General features: G+C 41.4%; 1 protein-coding gene across 5 annotated transcripts in view; it reads right to left on the reverse strand.

Annotated features, from left to right (window-relative positions):
• Positions 1 to 20,452, reverse strand: part of PDE4DIP (phosphodiesterase 4D interacting protein) — a 282,371-nt gene that overhangs the window by 58,820 nt on the left and 203,099 nt on the right. For 3 of the 5 annotated variants that reach the window (XM_063133164.1, XM_063133156.1, XM_063133139.1), the window contains 2 exons: positions 10,160 to 10,447; positions 9,694 to 9,825 (listed from right to left, as the gene is read on the reverse strand). The exons of 1 other annotated variant lie outside the window; for it this stretch is intronic. In XM_063133164.1, the coding sequence (XP_062989234.1) occupies positions 9,694 to 9,825; positions 10,160 to 10,447 (420 nt within the window). The remainder of the gene's footprint in view (positions 1 to 9,693; positions 9,826 to 10,159; positions 10,448 to 20,452) is intronic. One more of the 5 variants, XM_063133148.1, reaches the window with a different exon arrangement.

Raw genomic sequence — 20,452 nt, forward strand, 5'->3', positions numbered from 1 at the left:
TAGGCATCCTCAGCGGCTCTTTGCATCCTTCAATTCTCTTCTGAAGCCTAATCCACCATCTCTCCCTGCCTCTCTGTCTGCTAATAACTTTGCCTCTTTTTTCAATGCTAAAATCCAAACTATTCGCTCTGATCTGGCCAGCTCTGCTCCTCTTCCAGTTCCTGTTCCTCATCTGTCAGTTCCTCCTGCAAATTTCTCTGCGTTTCCTTCAGTCTCAGCTGATGAACTGTCTACAATACTGCGCTCTTCGAAGCCTTCCACTTGTTCTCGTTACCCGATTCCTTCTCACGTTTTTATTAATCTTATCCCTGCTATCCTCCCTTCCTTGCTTCATATTATTAATTTTTCTCTGTCCTCGGGTTCATTTCCTTCTGCTTTTAAACATGCTACAGTCTCTCCTATTCTCAAGAAACCTACTCTTGATGAGCTATCTCTGTCTAACTACCGACCTGTCTCTTTGTTGCCGTTTGTTTCAAAGATCCTGGAGCGTGTGGTCTACTCTCGTTGTCTTGATTTTCTTTCTAGTAACTCTGCTCTGGATCCTTTTCAATCTGGATTCCGTCCTTTGCATTCCACTGAAACAGCCCTTACTAAGATTACCAATGATCTTCTTACTGCCAAGTCTAAAGGCCATTATTCCGTTCTTATTCTCCTTGATCTAACTGCAGCCTTTGACACGGTTGATCATGATCTTCTTTTAGATTCCCTTCATGACCTTGGATTTTGTGGCTCTGTCTATAACTGGTTTGCCTCCTATCTAGCGGGTCGCTCTTTCAGCGTGTTGGCTAATGGCAGCTCATCTTCTTTTCCCCTTTCAGTAGGGGTTCCGCAAGGCTCGGTGCTTGGTCCATTGTTGTTTTCTTTATACATGTTGCCCTTGGGTAATCTTATTCAATCTCATGGCCTCCAATATCATCTGTATGCCGATGATACACAATTATATCTTTCATCTCTGGATCTTTCTCCTGATGTTCACGATCGTATCTCGGCATGTCTTTCTGATATCTCAGCTTGGTTGCTTCATCGTCGTTTGAAACTTAATATGGCAAAGACTGAATTGCTTGTTTTTCCTCCTAAACCTTCTCCTCATCTCTCATTCTCTCTTACTGTCAATGATGTTACGCTTACTCCAGTCAAGGAAGCTCGTAGTCTTGGCTTTATATTTGATTCCTCGCTCTCCTTTATTCCTCATATTGAGGCAGTAGCTAAATCCTGTCGTTTTTTCCTGTATAATATTGCCAGGATTCGATCATTTTTGTCTGTCTCTTCTGCCAAGACTCTTGTTCATGCATTGGTTATTTCTCGGTTGGACTACTGCAACCTTCTTCTCACTGGCCTTCCTTCTTCTCACATCAGTCCGTTGGTTTCTGTTCACCACTCTGCTGCTAAGATCATCTTCTTGGCTCACCGCTCTGACCATGTAACTCCACTTCTGAAATCTCTTCATTGGCTTCCAATTCACTTCAGAATCCAATATAAACTTCTTCTGTTGACCTACAAAGCTTTTCACTGTCTAGCTCCTTCCTATCTCTCCTCTCTCCTCTCACACTATTGCCCCGCTCGTGCTCTCTGCTCCTCTGATGCCATGTTTCTCGCCTGCCCAAGGGTCTCTACTTCCCTTGCTCGGCTTCGTCCATTTTCTTCTGCTGCCCCTTATGCCTGGAACGCTCTTCCAGAACATTTGAGAACTACAAGTTCAACTGCAGCTTTTAAAGCTCAGCTAAAAACTTTTCTTTGTCCTAAAGCTTTTAAAACTTGATTTTGTTCTGACTTTATACTGTTAGTTTTACCCTCCCCAGTGCCTGTTTACCCTACCCTGTGCCTGTTTGCATTCTCTTCCCCTCCTTATTGTTTTATTATGATTTTATTAGAATGTAAGCCTATGCGGCAGGGTCTTGCTATTTACTGTTTTACTCTGTACAGCACCATGTACATTGATGGTGCTATAAAAATAAATTAATAATAATAATAATAATAATAATAATAATAATAATAATAATAATAATTGCACCCACCCTCTTATCCTTCCCCATCCAGTTCATTGGTTCCTGTAGTTGATGGACATTGTGGTCAAGTGGCAGCCTTCCCACCTCACTCATTGGAGCTCCTATGGAAATTAACCAAAATGCTTACAGCACCCTCATTTTAAAGATAAAGAGATTAAACTTGGGACAGTGAGAGCTCTTAAGTAGGGCTTTAGGCATGCCAAGTTTGAAACAGATCGGTTCATGCCTTGATTTTTTAGGAATTTTTAATTTCCCTCCCTCAAGTCATTCTTTCCCATTAACACACCTCTCTGATTCTGCACAGGGGTGGAGAATCAGAGGGGTATGTGTGTGTTCGATGGAGCTCATTTATTTCCCAGGCTTGATTCCCTTACTCAAGAGTAAATTCCATTGATTTCAACTGCATTTACATCCAAGTCATACTAAAATCCAATGCATGTTTTCCTTTGAGTAAACCCCATTGAACAGAGAGAGACTTACTTCAGAGTAAACAGAAATAAGACCTCAGAAGTAAGCATGGGGTTGCAGAACATTTACTTCCAGTCTGCTGTTTTAGACTTTTTAAAAAAGCTTCTGAGTGACCACAATATTAAAAGTTTATACATGTTTACTCAGAAGTAAGTCTCTCTCCATATTTGGAAGAGGCTGAGTGGGGTGAGGGGTTGCTTTGATATTGACATCTGTGGCTAACCAAATTGCTTACATCTGCGTAATGTTTAAAGATAAAAAGATGAAAAGTCAGGTTGCTTACCTGTAACTGAAGTTCTTGGGTTGGAAGGTTATATTGGGACATAGGACCACTTTATCTTTATGAAATATAGTGTACGTAGGGTCAATCCGTAATGCTCTTAACTCTCCTGCTCATCTAGCTGAGGTCACTGCTACAAGAAAAGCTACTTTCAATGATAGAAACCTTAGATCCACTGTAGCAAGTGGTTTAAAAGGTTTCCTTGTAAGCGCATGAAGAACCACAGAGATGCTCCAAGTTGGAACTAACTTCCTTATCGATGGGGTTATATTCCTGAGTCCTCTCATGAATTTCTTTACTAGAGAAAGAGAGAAAATGGATCGATCGTGTTTTGGCCATGCATAGGCAGATATAGCCACAAGGTGCACCTTGATAGAGGAAAACGATAGACCCTGCTTGTGTAGGTGGGACAAGTAGTCCAATATCTTAGTGATTGGGGCGTGCATTGGTTCGAAGCTATTGGTCCTGGCGAACCTAATGAAACAGTTCCACTTATATTGATAGGAACGTTGAGTAGATGGTCTGCTAGCCTCCTCTACTGTTGCCTGCACATCTACAGATAGGTCTTGGTGCTGCTCAGTGCTGAGAGTGACGTGAGTTGGTGAATTTAGTGGACCACTCTCCAGGCTGTGAGATGTAGCATCCTGATTTCAGTGTGGTGCAACCTGCCATTTTCCCTGGTTTGGAGCGATGGTACCGATTGGAGACATTTGTGTTGCCCTCTCGATAACCAAAGGAGGTAAGCAAACCACTGTTGTCGAGGCCACCATGGGGCAATGAGGATGCAGTTGGTCTTGTCGAGTCGTATCTTGGACACCACCCTGGAGAGCAGCGGGATCGGGGGAAACAGGTAGCAAAATTCTCCGCTCCATTTCCTCGTGAAGGCGTCGCCTAGGGAGGTCTGTCCCATGCCCGCTCTGCTGCAGAACCTCTGGCACACGGCATTGAGCTCTGTCACAAAGAGATCGATGGTCGGGTAGCCCCACTGACTGAATATCGCTTGCTGTGTTCCTGGGTCATGCTCCCACTCATGAGAGGTCCACGGTGCTCTGCTGAGAGCGTCTCCAAGAGTGTTGTTCTTGCCTGCTACATGAATTGCCATTACAAACACCCTGTTTCGAATGCACCAATGCTATATACATAGGGTGAGATAAATCAGTGGAAGAGATGTGGTTCCTCCTTGCTTGTTGCTTGTTTATGTAAAAAAAACTAAAGTTGTATTGTCCATGGCAAGTTGAATATGGTGCCCACGAACTGTCGAAGAGAACGCCCCTAGAGCCTTCTCTACTGCTCTGAGTTCTAGTAGGTTTATATGCTCCATAAGTTGTTGACCAGTCCATTGGCCTTGTGCCAATAGATGCCCACAGTGCGCTCCTCATCCCGTGAGGGATGCATCTGTCATTACGAGTCTGGATGGCGTAGTCTGAATGAATGGAACACCCTTCTCGAGGTTGTGTTTGGTTAACCACCAATTCAGGGAGGTTCTGATCTGACGTGGTAAATTTAACATGGTTTTCCTGGCGTTGTTTCATAGGTCAAAAGACTTGAGGAACCAGTTTTGTAGAATACGCATATGTAGGCGAGCAAACTGAACCACATCCGTGGTTGCCGCCATAAGACCGAGAAGCTTCTGTATCGATCTTGCCTGTATGGTACCGAGGAGCTCAATATTTTTTGTAAATCAGACCAGCGTGTGAATTCTTTCAATAGGGAGGAAAGCCCTCCCTTGTGTCAAGTCTAGAGTAACTCCAATAAAATCCATCTTTCGGCTGGGTTGAAGCTTGGACTTCTCTGGGTTGACACACAGGCCCAGGCAGTGAAGTACGTGGAGGGTAGTGGATACCTCCTTTTGCAGCTCGGTACATGAGTGGGATACAATGAGCCAATCGTCTATGTAAAGGAATATGCGAATACCTCTTTTTCCCAGGTGGGCGCACACCACCGTCATACATTTTGTAAATACCCTCAGGGCTGTGGCAAGGCCAAACGGAAGGGCTGTGAATTTGAATGGTTGGTCCCTGATCATAAACCGCAGAAACTTTCGGCTTGACTGTTCTATGGAAATGTGAAAGTAAGCGTCTTTCAAATCGATGACAACAAACCAGTTGTTTTTGTCCAGCAATTGTAGAATAGACATTATAGTGGTCATCGAACTTTCTGGTAGTGATGAATCAGTTCACGCCTCTTAGGTCAAGGATGGGACGAAGCCCCCCATCCTTTTTCGGGATGGCAAAGTAACGGAAATAAAATCCCTTCTTTATGTAGGAAGCTGGCACCCTCTGGATAGCTCCTTTGAGTAGTAGAGAGTCTACCTCCGCTATGAGCGGTACCGAAGAGGCCGTCACTTTGAGTCCTGAGAAAGGGGGGAGGGTATCGAACTCAATTTTGTATCCTTACTGGAAGATACTGAGAACTCATTCGTCGGTGGTGATGTTTTCCCACTCGTGTATGAACAGCTGTAGTTGGTTGGTGAAAAAAGGGGGGCGAATAGATTACATAGGGAGCCAATTTTCTCCCATAAGAAGAGTTGGTAGCATGCCATAGTTGCCTGATAGTTTGTGACACGCAACCCTAGGGAGGTAGAGGAATATATTCATCTGCCCATAAAATCCAGTGTTCTACCCTCTTTATCCACTGGGGCCGAATGGATCCTCTGGGACTTGCCCTGAGATGATTCAACTACGATGGAATTGGGTTTGGGATGTTGGAAGAAATGTGCACCCTTATCCTGGATTCGGTACATAGATTCCAACCACTTGGATGATGGGGCTGTCGAGGATGGTGTCTTCCCGGACTGTTGTGCAGTTTCTAGCATCATGGGCAAAAAAGGGATGGCCACAGGTGCATTGGAATCCGTGGTGAGAACATCATAAACAGGATCTTTAGCCTTTTCTACTGGTTGTTGAGTTTCTAACCCTAACGATTGCGCCATCCTGAGTACATGCTCAGAGAATCGTCCCATATCCTCTGACGGAGAGGATGGGCCAGATGTTCCTACTGCTCCATCCAGAGAGGGTCTTGAAGGGGCTATTGATGACACTGAAAGGGAGTCTGACTGGTAGTCCTCCTTGGGAGACACTGATTCAATAGTACGGTGCTCCAATGCCTGCTGCTGCTGGGATGGAGTGTGAGATAGCTCTGTCTGTGTCGGAGATTGGTGTTCTGTGTACACTGTTCTTGCCGGGGATGGATATACCGATACAGTTATCGGTACTGGTGCCGGAAGGCTCCTTGATACCGGTGGAGGTGGTGGTGGTAAGAAATACTCGGTAGGCGGTGCACGGTACCAGTACTGATAGTCCCCATGAGGTAGATGATCGTATTGTCTGGAATAGTCCCAATCGCCTCATCCATAAGGACGTTGTGGGGGGTTGGACCAGGGAGACGTTCTGTCTCATTCAGTATGGGGTGAATGTAAATGGACACGTGGGTCCATCGGTCCCGAGCCTCTCAAGAAAGCTGGAGATGCCGATCCCAGCATAAGTCATTGAGGCTGGCATGATTCAGGCTGAACCTGCTGTTGCAGTGTGACTGGCTGCGTCTCTGATCTCGATGGGGTAGAATCTCTGATCTCCCCTTCGGAAATCGACTTGAGGAAATCAACTCGACTTGTCAAAGACAAGTTCGGTACCGAGGGAGATTTTCTCAGTACCAAGGGGGACTTTCTCGATACCGGAAACTTTAAAGGTGAAGCAGGAGCTGACAGTGTGGAGGATCGTGAATTCTTCTTTTTCTTCCTCTGGTCCTCCTTAATGGTCCAAGCCTTTTTAGAAATCTTTTTGGCTGCAGACAAGGTTATAGACCATCCCGGTGTTAGTAGAACTGGTCATGACTCTAGCAACCCTGCGACTGCAGGAGGCGAGTCTCCAATGCAGATTTCCTGAATAGGGAAATTAAGTTCATCAGGTTGAAGCCTGCTTATGGAGGGTGTGTCTCTCCTCTCAGTACATATAGGGGCAGCCATAGTATTGCGAGCGGAGCCAGTGTGTCTAGGCTCGTCCGCTGCTTTCAACGCTTTCTCCCAGAGAGCTGCCCATAGGCGATCTGCTCTATGTCTGCGCGTCTGTTTGGTGAAGGCCATGTAATGATGGCATGTTTCAGTCTTATGACCCTCACCCAGACAAATGAGGCAGAGGGAGTGGCTGTTGGTTGGAGGGAGCTTAGCCCTGCATTTTACACATTTTCTGAACGGGGCCTTGAGGGCCATGCGCCCCTAGGGCAAATCACCCTTTGCAATCTTTTCAGATGCAGATAACCTTGTAAATAACAACTGAGAAATAAAATAAAAAACAATGTATATAAAGGTTTCTCTAAAGAGATTACTGGAGAAGTCTGTTGTACGAGTTACCACAATGGCGTTCGAAGAAAAACTGAAGTTTGGGCAGGAACCGTTAGCAATTGCGTAATAATGTGGGAAGAGTTCCCACCCAAAAAAGGTTTCTTTTAGCTATAGAAGTATCCAATACGAGCTCTGCGCAGGCATGGATCCCATATGTGTGATACATAGAGACCACAAAGAAGAATTGGCATGGTGATAACTCTTAAGGAGGGCTTTAGCCATGCGAAGCTTGAATCAGATCTGTTCATGCCTTGATTTTTAGGATTTTTTTTTTAATCTCTTCCCCCTCAAACCATTCTCCTGATACTCCACCAAAGTGAAATTCCACCTGTTTGCATTTGTGGAGGTTCTGATTTCCTTTATTCGATAATGCACAGCTGAGTGTCTCCAGTTCATAAAAATAGAGATCTGCTGGGGTCCTCCTTTCACCCCACCCCACCCCACCACCACTCTGGCTTTGTGTCTAGCGATTTAGTGATTTAACATTTCATCGGCTGGGCTCCATTTCTGCAGGCAATGAGGGTGGGGTTGGAGCAGTAAAAAGTCTGTTCGACATGGCATGCTGGAGGAGGAGAACCGCCCAGCCTTTCCTTTTCATAGGCAAGACTCCATTCAAAGCGCATGCCCCCAACAAAGGAAAAATTGAGAGGACAGCAATACACGGAGACTTAAGGGCGCATTAAATTCACTTGGGGAAAATAATCTAAACTTTCCCCGCACCAAAATAATATGCAAAATGGAGGAAAAGAGGCAAAATTGGTGCAGCACAGGGACAACTTCATGTGAGTCCAGCACTGCAATACCAGATGTGGTGAGAGTGCATTAAACTGCTGGTGTGATGGAGCTCTAAGTGGAAATCCAGAGGTTTTTATCATCTCATGGATTTCTTTAAAAATGGGTGCTTGATCCGTCAGTAACAATTGAAAGAAAAATTAGGCTAGGAGTGGGTAAAGTGGTTAACCATCTCACAAGTACGCTTCTTTCTTTCTCAGCCAGCAATACAGACTGGAGCTACCAGGAAATTGACGTTGTTCAAATGAGAGGTGGTGCAATATATAGGAGTAACAATGGGTTTGGCATCTAATTTATATAAATGGTTAGTAGCTCTGGAAGCATGTATAAGTGATCCACTTCAGACAGTGTGGAAAACCAATGAATTCATACAGAGGAAAATATTTGGAATGCATTGAAGGACAGGTGTCCATTCAAAACAATATTGCTTAAAAATAGGGAATTAATGATAAAACTGACTCACAGATGGTAACTTATACCAAGTAAACCATCAATGATGAGCCCAGGAGCATCCCTGCAGTGCTGGAGGGGGTGCTCAGGCACAGGAACATATTTACATATGTAGTGGACTTGCCCCAAGGTAAATAATTTCTGGATATCAGTGTTTCAAGAGATTTGTTCAATAATGGACAATGGGTTCCTCCATCTCACTTAGTCTTGCTAAATTTATATTCAGGATCATACATTAACCTGCTAAGCAAGGAATTAGTGGGTCATTTATTGTTAGAGGAAAGATGGATGATAGCTAAATACTGGAAAGATTGTAAAGGGCTATATATCAAAAACTGATACCAGAGGGTATGGCAGATTGCTCTTCTAGAGAAATAACACAAAAGTTATGAATAACACGAGGACAATTAAATGAAGACAAGTTTGAAGGTGGAAATTCATTGTATTTGTAAATATAGCACAACATGGGAGAATGCCCCCATAGGCATATATAGGATAATGGAGAGAATAGATTTAAGGAAATGAGGCTCCCTTTCCAACATGTACGAAAGAAAACTTGGCCCGTAAATGGGAGATCTAAGAATTGTGAGAAATTAAATAAGGTATATTAATCAAGTTAACGATTAATTAATACTACAACCAGGCAGAAATTGGAATTAGAATTGAATGTAAATGAATGACTTATTACTTGATTTATATAACCAGAAATAAAATTATTTATTAAAAGAAAAAATTAAAACCTGGAATTTCCATGAAGCTACCTGGCAGACCAGCAGGCAGAACTAACCAATGGGAGACAGAAGGGGCAGCACCCCCAATGTGTGGCTTGGCCTCAGAGATCCCTTGTTTGGACTCAGGGAAGCCTTTGCTTAAGAGAGTAACACTAAGAAGCATGTCTTCCAAGATTTTTTGCACTTAGGCATGAGTATCTGAGTACAAAACGAACACAGTGTGCTTCCATATTAGAGCCCTTGGGATTGAAATGAGGGTATCACGCAGCACTTGATATAGAAACATAGAATCATAGAATAGCAGAGTTGGAAGGGACCTACAAGGCCATCGAGTCCAACCCCCTGCTCAATGCAGGAATCCACCCTAATATACTGCTATTTTATCCAGCAACACACTTCCCCATTGCCAATGGCCTTATGTAATGTCAACTCCTTTGTGGGCCCATTCAGCAAAGGTCCTTTCTAAATGGAAACCTTCTGTTTACAACATAGCCCATTTTATTGCTTCCAGTTGACCCCAGCTAGGGGTGGATGTGAGATCTAGATAGTTGATAGAGCACCCTGGGCTGGGCTGCCATTTATGGTGGCCCCCTCCCCGAGGAGGTGCAATGATGGCTCTTCTCTTACCATTGTTCTTTGCCATTGAGGCCAAGCGTGTCTCCAATTGCTCCCTCAGGCAGTCATTGGTGCAGATGGACTCCTCTAGACGCTGGCGGAGAATCTGGATCTCAGATAGATGCTCCTCCAGCAAATTAGTAGCTATGTCCATCCAGCAAGAAAAGATTCAGACAGAAGAGAGAGGAGAATCAGGGCTAAATTTGGATAGGGCTGGGCTAATTTTAGCACTCTGGGAAAGTCATGGCTTAGAAGGAGACCAGACTGCATGCTTGTGAGCTAGTATTATTCACATTGTAACCTGGCATGAGAAATCACACAACCAAGAATAAAATAGCCAGCTCCAGTACCTGGTATTATTAATGACTGAAAGAGCTCTGATTGTTTTGTTACACAATCAACGACAGCTTAAAAGGCGGCACAACTTCACAGAATCCACGAACTCATGCACAGAAGTTGGTAGAATCACAGGCTTTACCTGAGACTTTCTGGTGAGAAAGCACTGCTGGAGAAGATGAAGGCAAGATTCTAGAGATAAGCTGCTCCTGAGGCTGTCTGAGTGTAGGCATATAGCAGGGGGTCCTGCTCTCCCCCACGCCCCCCTCAGATTTCATCTTCCATTCAGATGAGTTTTGCGGGGGCAACAACTGAGGAGTATGATGGCAGGCCTGGAGGCAGTGCTTGGAAGGGATGGCAGGGCTGTCTACAGGAAGAAAGCCAGCCAGTGACCTTGGCTTTATTGATGTCAGTGCAGGGAGATTTACACCTAGGCAGAGGAGACAGAGATGAATCAGAAAGAGGTCTGGACACCACACTCACTCATATAAAAGTGCCTCTTTGAAAGGAAGGAACATGACACTGCAAATGTCACACAGGGCACCTTGGAGCAAGGAGGAGGACTTGCTTTGGGTCTTTCCACCATTAAGAGAGCTCTGCTGGGACATCTTTCCCCCTTCTCCTTTTAGCACAGGCACAGATATTTGTCAACCAGAGACCAGAAACCATTCCTTCACCAGGCACAGTTCTAGAGCGACATTCTCTTCCTTGCAGGTGGGAATTTGTCAACTTTCAGGGAAAAGCCTGCTGCTTCACAAGGCTTCTCTTAACGAGTGATTTATAGCATGTTCATGACTGGCCACTCATGGACGTTTGCGGGTCAGTGTCTCCCGTGGTTTTATCCTGGTAATCCCATGTTTTAAAAAAGCAGAGATAATCCAGAATCTAATTTATAATGGCATTTATTTCGCTATTTGATGGCTCTGTTTCATTAAAAGAACAGGCTGCAATAGCATTCCCTTTTCAATTCAAAATCACATGGTTGCTGTTGGTAACTATGTGAAGGAGCCCATTGTGAATGCAAAACAACCCAAGACCTGGTAAAATTGTTGTTGTTTTTCTTAATGTAGAGACCCCCACAGACTTTGCATTGGGATATGAAACTAAGCTGGTCTCTCCAGGTAACCAGAGTGGTGAAGGGTAACAAAACTAAATGCAATGCAGAAAACACATTGCTTTTTGATTTCTATAGGAAAGCAATGTTAGTCCTTCCTTTCAACTGTAAATTTGCTGATGGTAAAGAATAAGAGTGAGAAAGTAATAGTCAAAAATAACTACCATAACCAAGACTATCCATGACCAGAATCTCCTGCGTTATTATTATTATTTTAAAAAAACCAGTCAAAACAAACCCAAATCAGACTGGTACTAAGGGAAGGGAATTTAAATCTTTCCCTTTACACAATTGTTCTGATTAAAATCCCTCCTCCATCTCCCAATGGTGCAATTGTGCTGAAAGATAATTGTTTTTAATTGGGCAAATAACTCAGGGAGGAAACATTAACACAAACACCCCAGCCCCCAAGTTTATCCCCTGCTATTCACTTAAAAAAAATATGAACTGGTGATAGAACTACTTCATCGTGTGACATCCAGCTTGGCCCACCATATTGCCCAGAATTAAAGACTGGCTGAGGAAAATGAGCACACTGTCGAAACACAAGTAGGAAGATCAATTTTGCAATTGCAGCCTGCTCTCCTGGCTCCCTGCCCCAGCCCAGTCTTTATGCACAGCAACAATAGTAAGCCTTCCTTCTCTCCGATCCACAGATGTGGGGCTGCACAGAACTGCGACTATGAAACAAGTTGACGTACCAAGAGCATGTATTTATTTATAATATTTATACCTTGGCTTTCTGCCCAATAGGCCTCCAAGGCAGCTTCTATAAAAGAGACTTAACATACAATAAGAAAAGATTTCTTTTTTAATTTTAATACAAAGGCACTGGTGACTGAAAAAAACAGTGGTCTCCGAAATGCTTCTTTTTAAAGGTTCCACAATGCCCCCCCACTTCTGCCCCCCCCGCTTCCCATTAGGTGAGTTAGTAAAAAAGGACTGTAAATTTATTTTTAACAAATAAGAAGAGACACCTCATTTGGATCCCCCCCTTCCCTGCACATAAGTTCTTGGCTGCATTAAATTGATTTTCTCCAAGAAAAAAAAAATCCAAGAAAGGATTTTATTTCTTTGGAGAAAATAGGTTTAATACAGCCCAAAATGCACATGCAGGGAAGGCCCAGGGGTGGGGGTGGGAATCCAAATAATGGGTTTATTGGATTTAATTTTGAATTTATAAATTTATTTTTGTAAAATAAATTCAATCCAGTAAATCTCTGATTTGGATCCCCCCCTTTCCTATGCATGAGTTCTGAGCTGCATTAAATTGATTTTCTCCAAGAAAATAAAATCCAAGAAAGGATTTTACTTCTTTGAAGAAAATAGGCTTAATACAGCCCAGAACGTACCTGCAACAAACAGCTGTTATCACCACTGGAAATAGCTGCAAAAGGCAGCCGTCACTCTGTGCCCATCAGGGCGTCTTCTTGGTGGATGCCAAGATGTAATAGGAGGCTTCATGAGGACTTGGGATTGCCTTTATCCACCCCTGCATTCCCAAAACTCCTACAATATATGCAACATAATATCATATCAATGGCTAATAGCCCTGATGGTTATGTGCTCCCTCCAGTAAACCTGTTTGCATCAGTTGCTGGTGAACATGGGTGGGATAGTGCTGTTACATCATGTCCTGCTTTGTTGGTCCCTGGTTGACATACTGTGTGAACAGAGTGCTGGACTAGCATGGCAGACTTAATGATGCTCCTTCTGTTGCTGCTGGTGGTGTTAAAGGATGCTGATGTTAATATTAATAATGCTCCTTCTGTTGCTGGTGGTGGTGTTAAAGGATGTTGATGTTAATATTAATAATGCTCCTTCTGTTGCTGCTGCTGGTGTTTAAAGGATGCTGATGCTAATATTAATAATGCTCCTTCTGTTGCTGGATAGTGGTGTTAAAGGATGCTGATGCTAATATTAATAATGCTCCTTCTGTTGCTGGTGGTGGTGTTAAAGGATGCCGATGCTAATATTAATAATGCCCCTTCTGTTGCTGCTGCTGGTGTTAAAGGATGCCGATGCTAATATTAATAATGCTCCTTCTGTTGCTGGTGGTGGTGTTAAAGGATGCTGATGCTAATATTAATAATGCCCCTTCTGTTGCTGCTGGTGGTGTTAAAGGATGCTGATGTTAATATTAATAATGCTCCTTCTGTTGCTGGTGGTGGTGTTAAAGGATGCTGATGCTAATATTAATAATGCCCCTTCTGTTGCTGCTGCTGGTGTTAAAGGATGCCGATGCTAATATTAATAATGCTCCTTCTGTTGCTGGTGGTGGTGTTAAAGGATGCTGATGCTAATATTAATAATGCCCCTTCTGTTGCTGCTGCTGGTGTTAAAGGATGCTGATGTTAATATTAATAATGCTCCTTCTGTTGCTGGTGGTGGTGTTAAAGGATGCTGATGCTAATATTAATAATGCTCCTTCTGTTGCTGGCGGTGGTGTTAAAGGATGCTGATGCTAATATTAATAATGCTCCTTCTGTTGCTGGTGGTGGTGATAATGGATGCTGATGTTAATATTAATAATGCTCCTGGGGGGGTGGAGTCTGACGGCCATGGACTGGTAAGCTTTCTTGTGAGGCTCCCAGACTGGGTAGCCAAAAATTCAATTACCTCATTTAAATGGGCATGAATCTCTAATGAACATCAATGAAAATGTTTATGACCTTTAACTGATGGTGATGATGGCTTTTTTGAAAGTATAATCTGTATATGGAGTGGGGAAATCAGCACGGCCTCTGGGCTCAGCAAATCAGTTTGTCGGGGCGAAGAGTGTAAAGCAAAAGTAAAGAATTTGTTATTGTTGGACCTCTTCCAGCAACTGCTGAGTTAAATTGCTGTGATATATCACTCCTTATCTGTGTGGAGCGAGTAATTGGTAATAAATTTAACCATCAGAAAGCAGTGTGAGAGAGAAGTTGTTTACTTGGATGGAATGAGAGACTGTTTTGATTGTTACCCGGAACATTAAGCAACTGATTTATGCCCTATGCCGAACATTAGAAAACCAAAAAAAAAAGTTGAAAAAGCTACCTGGCAATGCCGTAAACTTCCCTCAAATCATAATCTCGGTCGCCTTGAAAAAGTGTCTGGGTCCTCGGAAGAGGACGCAGATAGTAGTGAGAGTGACAAGATGGCGACAAAAGCTGGCAAGGAGCCAGCTACTATGGATGAAATCAGGAGCTTCATATTAGCAAACAACGCCACTCTTTTTTAAAAAATGGATGAACATGCGGAAAAGGCAGACAAAAGAATGGATGTGTTAGCTGGCAAGATTGCTCAGAATGACAGGAGCATAAAGACACTAGAAGCAGGAGTAAATTTACTGGAGAAACGGCAAGATGTCTTTGAAAAAAGTTGTAATGTACAGTTTGAGGATCAAGAGAAAAGGCTGATCCAATTAGAATACCAGAATTGACAATCTACAATACGAATTAAGAATTTTGTTGAAGTATCAGGAGAGGACTTGAGAAAAGTAATTTTGCGGTGGTTTAAAGAAATTATGCCTGATCTGGAAATAAAGGACTGTGAGGTGGACAGGATTCATAGAGTGGGAGGATCAAACTACAGAGGAGCGACTAAAGACATCCTGATGAAATTTGGCAGCTACTACAAAAAAGAGCAAGTTATGAAGAAATTGAGGTCTTTGGCTCTGATACAATTTAAAGGCACTTGAGTGCAAATTTACAACGATCTTTGTCAGCAAACACTCAAATGGAGACGCAGTGTCAAACCAATAACTGAAATATTAACGAATAATGTAATAAAGTATGCCTGGGGCTACCCTGTTTTTTTAAGGTTTACACATGGTGGGAAGCAATACAGAGTAACCTCCTTGGATCAGGGTAAGGAGTTGCTGAAGAATTTGGGTTTGCATGATGGTGCAAGTTTGAAAAAAGTAGGTGGGAATGGAAGTGAAGCTGGGGCATCTGGGATGTGATAATCTTGCTAAATTGATAATGAGATAATAGTATATAATTTTTAAAAAAAACATAGAGGGCTTACCGGACAGGCTGAGGACTGCCTCTTCCCCCTCCCCTAAGGGTAGACAATGGCCAGAGTGATAGACTTACGGGGTTTGGGGGGGAAGAGGTGGGGTGTGGGGTGTGGGTGTGGGGAGGTATGGCTGGGTGGGAGGGAGGGATTTGAAGGGGTTCTCATGGTTTTTGTGTTTTTATGTATGTGAATTTGAGTTGCAGAACACATGGGATCGGAAGGATTATCAAAAGGTTGAATATGGATAAGAAAATAAAAATATCAACACTTAATGTAAAAGGTCTGGGGGCAGTCGTGAAAAGGAGGAAAAGAATTGAACAAATGTTAAATAGAGAAGGATCTGATATTATCCTTCTGCAAGAAACACACCAGGTAATTGATGGGGTAAATGAAATATGCATAAAATGGTCAGTTTATTATGAAAAGTCACTGGGGACTTCAAAAAAAAATGGAGTGGCTATATTGATTTCAAAAAGAAGTGGATTTATATTAGACACTGTAAAAAAGGATGATAATGGTAGATATCTTATGATAAAGGGTCAAATTGAAGGCAAAGCGTATACATTAGTTAATGTTTATGCCCCTAAGGAGAGACATAGAGTTTCATATAGAATTATTTAAAGAAATAGAAGACTTTAAGGAGGGGTATGTTATTTTAGCTGGGGATTTTAATATGGTTATGGACAATAGATTGGACAGGTCAAACCCCACTAGTGCTGAAAAGAGAAATAATATTACTATATTGAACAAATTGGTAAAAGAAAAAGATTTTGTGGATTGTTGGCATTTACTTAGTGGGGCGAATCCTGGGTTCTCATATTACTCTCCAGTTCATCATACATACTCTAGGATAGACTATATTTTTGTTTCAAAAGAGTTTGCAACTAATGTCTGTAAAATGGAAACGGGTAATTAAGGTAACAGATCACGCATTGCTAAGTGTAGAGTTTACAGTTACGAAGAATTATAAAGAAGCGTTTAGGTGGAAAATGAATACAAAAATATTGAAGTATAATAAAGTGGTAGAAAAAATGCAGAGGGAACTGTCAGAGACTTGGGAAATTAATGAAAAGGGAGGAACGGCAAGGGCAGTTGTTTGGGATACCATGAAGGTGGTAGCAAGAGGGATTTGTATTAGAGAAATGCATAATTTAAGGAGGCAACAGCTTGCAGCGCAGGAAAAGTTGGAGGAAGAGATTAAGAATTTGGAGAAAGATTATTGGCAATTTAAAAATAAACATAAATTAATAGAAATACAAGCAAAGAAAAAAGAATTAGAGAACATAAATTTAGAGGAAGTTCAGAAAAATCTGATTTATATGAAAAGGGAGTACTTTTAAAATAGCAATAAAAAATCTAGATTGCTAGCCAGACTCACACAAAAGGAAAAAGCTAAGAATGGGATAGGAATATTGAAAGATAAGCAAGGGAATTATTGTCACATAATGAAGGGTAAAATAAAAAATTTTCAAGAATTTTATCAAGAACTATATAAGGGAAAGGATATTCAAAAAAAGAAGTTGGAAGCTTATATAGAAAAGTATATAAAGAAGGGAATAAAAATAGAACATAAAGAGTTAATGGAGAAGGTAATAATGCAGAGAGAAATTGAAGAGGTAATTGAGAATTTGAAAGTGGGTAAATCACCTGGGGTAGACGATTTAGGACCGGAATATTATAAAGTTTTTAAAACGTTTTTAGTACCAAAATTATTGAAGTTGTATAACGCCATATTGGAAGGAGAGGACACCAGAATCATGGGAACATTCATTGATAATTTTAATTCCAAAACCAGATAATGACTTGACTGTCCCTGATTCATACAGACCTATTTCATTAATAAATCAAGATGCAAAAATTTTCTCAACTATTTTAGCAAAACGGTTAAATAGATTCATAGTGGAATATATAGGGGAAGACCAATGTGGATTTGTGGCAGGTAGACAAATGCATAATTTAGTGGGAAGAGTTTTAAATGTAATACAGGTGATAAAAAAACTCTAAGGTTAAAGCGGGAATTTTGGCACTGGATATTTTTAAAGCTTTCGATTGTGTGAGCTGGCAAGCATTAAAGATGGTTTTAAATAAAATGGGATTTGGAAATAAATTTAAAGCTATAATAGAACAATTATACTCTCAAAATACAGCCATAGTGGTAGTGAACGACAGAGTTACAGATAAGATACGACTAGCCAGAGGGACAAGACAAGGATGTCCACTCTCGCCTGTCCTGTTTGTAATAGTTATGGAATTATTGGCAAATGCAATAAGAGATGATGGGGAGATAGAAGGAATAGGGGATATTAAAAAGATAAAATTGAATATGTTTGCGGATGATACTTTACTAACTATTAAAAATCCAATAAGAAAGATGGAAAGAATTAAACAGAAACTGAGAGAATTTGAGGAAATTACTGGGTTAAGAATAAATTGGTCCAAATCAGAGATGATGTTATTTAATTATACTAAAAAGGAAGAGAAGGAATGGGAAGGAAAAGGAATAGAAATGAGAGTTAAAGAACAGATTAGATATTTGGGAATTAAAATTACAAAAAAAATTAGAGAGTTTAGAGAAGGAGAATTTAAATAGTTTAAAAAAGATTTTAGTAAAATTGGAAAAATATAAAAGATTAAATTTATCATGGTTTGGAAGAATAGCATTAGTAAAAATGAAGATTTTAGCAAAGATTAACTTTGTGCTCAGGATGTTACCAATAAAAATTTCAGAATCAGAGATAAAAAGTTGGCAAAATATCATAAACAATTATTGTAATGGGGACAAGAAAGCGAGGGTAAATAAGAATAAATGGTATTTAAGTCAAAAAAAGGGAGGATTGGGTCTCCCAAATATTAACCTATATTATATAGCTAATAGGTTAAGGCATATTGTGGAAGCAATTATAGGAGTAGGAGATTTAGATTGGGTGGAGGATAAAACCACAAGTAATATTGAGATGAAGTTGGAAAATGTATTCTTTAGGGAAGGAGGGGAAAAATGGGCTGAAAGTATAGGTAATCCGCTCTTGAGGTTTCACTGGGAGATTTGGAGTAAATATAAAGGGGAGTTGCTTTCGAGCAGCTCCCCTTTATCACCGGTAATAATGTTAAAGAATTTCCCAGAGGAATTAAAGAGTAGATTAAGTAAAGTTTTAATAGAAAAATATAAAATGAAATTAAGGGATTGGTTAAGAGAAATGAATACAAGAGAGGATTTGGAAGAGGTTTTAAAAGATAAAAAAATAACTTGGTTAAATTATTGGCAATTAGAACAGTGGACCAAAAAGTGGGTAAGAGAAAATGGAGATTGTAGAGAGTTGACGAAATTTGAGGAATTAATAGTTTAAAAAGAACATGATAAAGGGAAAAGAATAGCGTCAAAAGAGTTAATGAGTGAAATACATAGAATTTTGTTGGAGAAAGGGTCGATGAATAGTTTAGGGGAAATGGTTTGGGAGACAGATTTGAATGTACAAATAGGACAACAGAGCTGGGAGGGACTATGGAAACAAAGAGCGTTGAGAAATATGTCAGTGAGAATAAAAGAGAATTACTTTAAAATTATATGGAGGTGGTACCTAACCCCGGTTAGATTAAATAAGATAAATAATCAACATTCAGCAAATTGTTGGAGAGGATGTGGGGGGAAAGGAACGTATTTACATATGTGGTGGGAATGCAAATATGTACAAAAATTGTGGAAGATGGTGTTTTTAGAGATTGAAGAAATTGTGGGAATGAAGATAGAACGAACACCAAAAGTTGCATTACTGTCACTATTTGAAGATTTAAAATGTAAAAAAGAAATTAAGGAATTGATAACGAATTTGCTGACTGCAGCAAGATTGACTGTAGCTAGGAACTGGAAGATTCAAGGAGATTATTGTATTTATTTATTTATTTATTTATTTATTACATTTTTATACCGCCCAATAGCCGAAGCTCTCTTAATTGTATTGAAGAATGGTACAAAGAAGTATGGGATATAGCTATTAATGACAAATTGACTTGTAATATTAAAGTGAGAAGAGGTATAGCTAAAACAAATGATTTTGAAGGAATCTGGAAACAGTTCCTTATATTTGTGTTTTCTAAGGGAAGTGGGAAACCACCAGCAGAAGAAAATATGAGATTTTGGAATCAGGAATGAGATCCTGAGGTGGGGGGTGCACTTATATGTTAAGTTTGATTATGTTATATAGATAAGATATTAATGTTAATCAACAATTATGTAGTATGTTTTTTTATTGTAATGGTGTATGTTTAAGTATTGTAGAAAATAATTTTACAAAAATTAATTAAATTTTTTTAATAATGCTCCTTCTGTTGCTGCTGGTGGTGTTAAAGGATGCTGATGCTAATGCTAATATTAATAATGCCCCTTCTGTTGCTGGTGGTGGTGTTAAATGATGCTGATGTTAATATTAAAGATGCTCCTTCTGTTGCTGGTGATAGTGACCGAAGCCAAGCCCCCTTGGGGGCTGGACATGTTGAGTTGGCTCCACCTTGGGGGTGGGCATGTTGGGGTAGCCACGCCTCCTGAGGACGGTCATTTTGTCCTCCTTTTTGGTTTCCAAAATATGGTCACCCTAACTAAGGAGACCCTGATTCAAATCTTCACTCAGCTGTGAAGGCATGAATTTATAAGCCCATAGCCAGGTCCGGCGCTACCATTAAGGCCATTATGGTGGCAGCCTAGAGAGCCAAGCTAAGAGGGGTGCCGGGCGCAGCGCAGCACTCCGTCAAAGTCTGAGAGAGAGCGCAGCAGCATGGGGCTCAGTTCGCTTGCTCTCATAAGCATCTGGGCCTGCCCCAGCTGCTTGCGACGGCGAGCGAAGATGGAGCCCTGGCCGTTGCCTTGTGTCGCCCTCATGCTCGTCAGCATGAGGGTGATGCGAGGCAGGGGGTGGGGCACAGTTCGCTCACTGTCACAAGTGGCTGGGCCTCCAGCACACACCCCCAGCGCTGAAGAAGAGGGGGAAGAAGAAGCAGCAGCAAGAAGAAGCAAGCAGCAGGAGATGGAGAAGAAGAAAGAGAAGAAGCGAGTAAGGTAAGACTGAGGTGTGTGTGTGTGTGTGTGTGTGAGAGAGAGAGAGAGAGAGAGAGAGAGAGAGAGAGAGAGAGAGAGAGAATGTATGGGAGAATGGGGTGCATGGGGTCTGAGTGAATGCATGTGTTGTTTGGAGTGAGTGATGCTGAGTGTGTGTAAGCGCACGCGTGTGTGAGTTGGGGGGATGATTTGGAGGTGATATTTCTATTAGATAATGCATTTTAGACCCATAGATGTTCCTTTCCAATTTGTTTGCTATAATTGGCATGACA

The sequence above is a fragment of the Elgaria multicarinata genome, chromosome 1 (genome assembly GCF_023053635.1).
Source record: "Elgaria multicarinata webbii isolate HBS135686 ecotype San Diego chromosome 1, rElgMul1.1.pri, whole genome shotgun sequence".
Taxonomy (NCBI): Eukaryota; Metazoa; Chordata; class Lepidosauria; order Squamata; family Anguidae; genus Elgaria; species Elgaria multicarinata.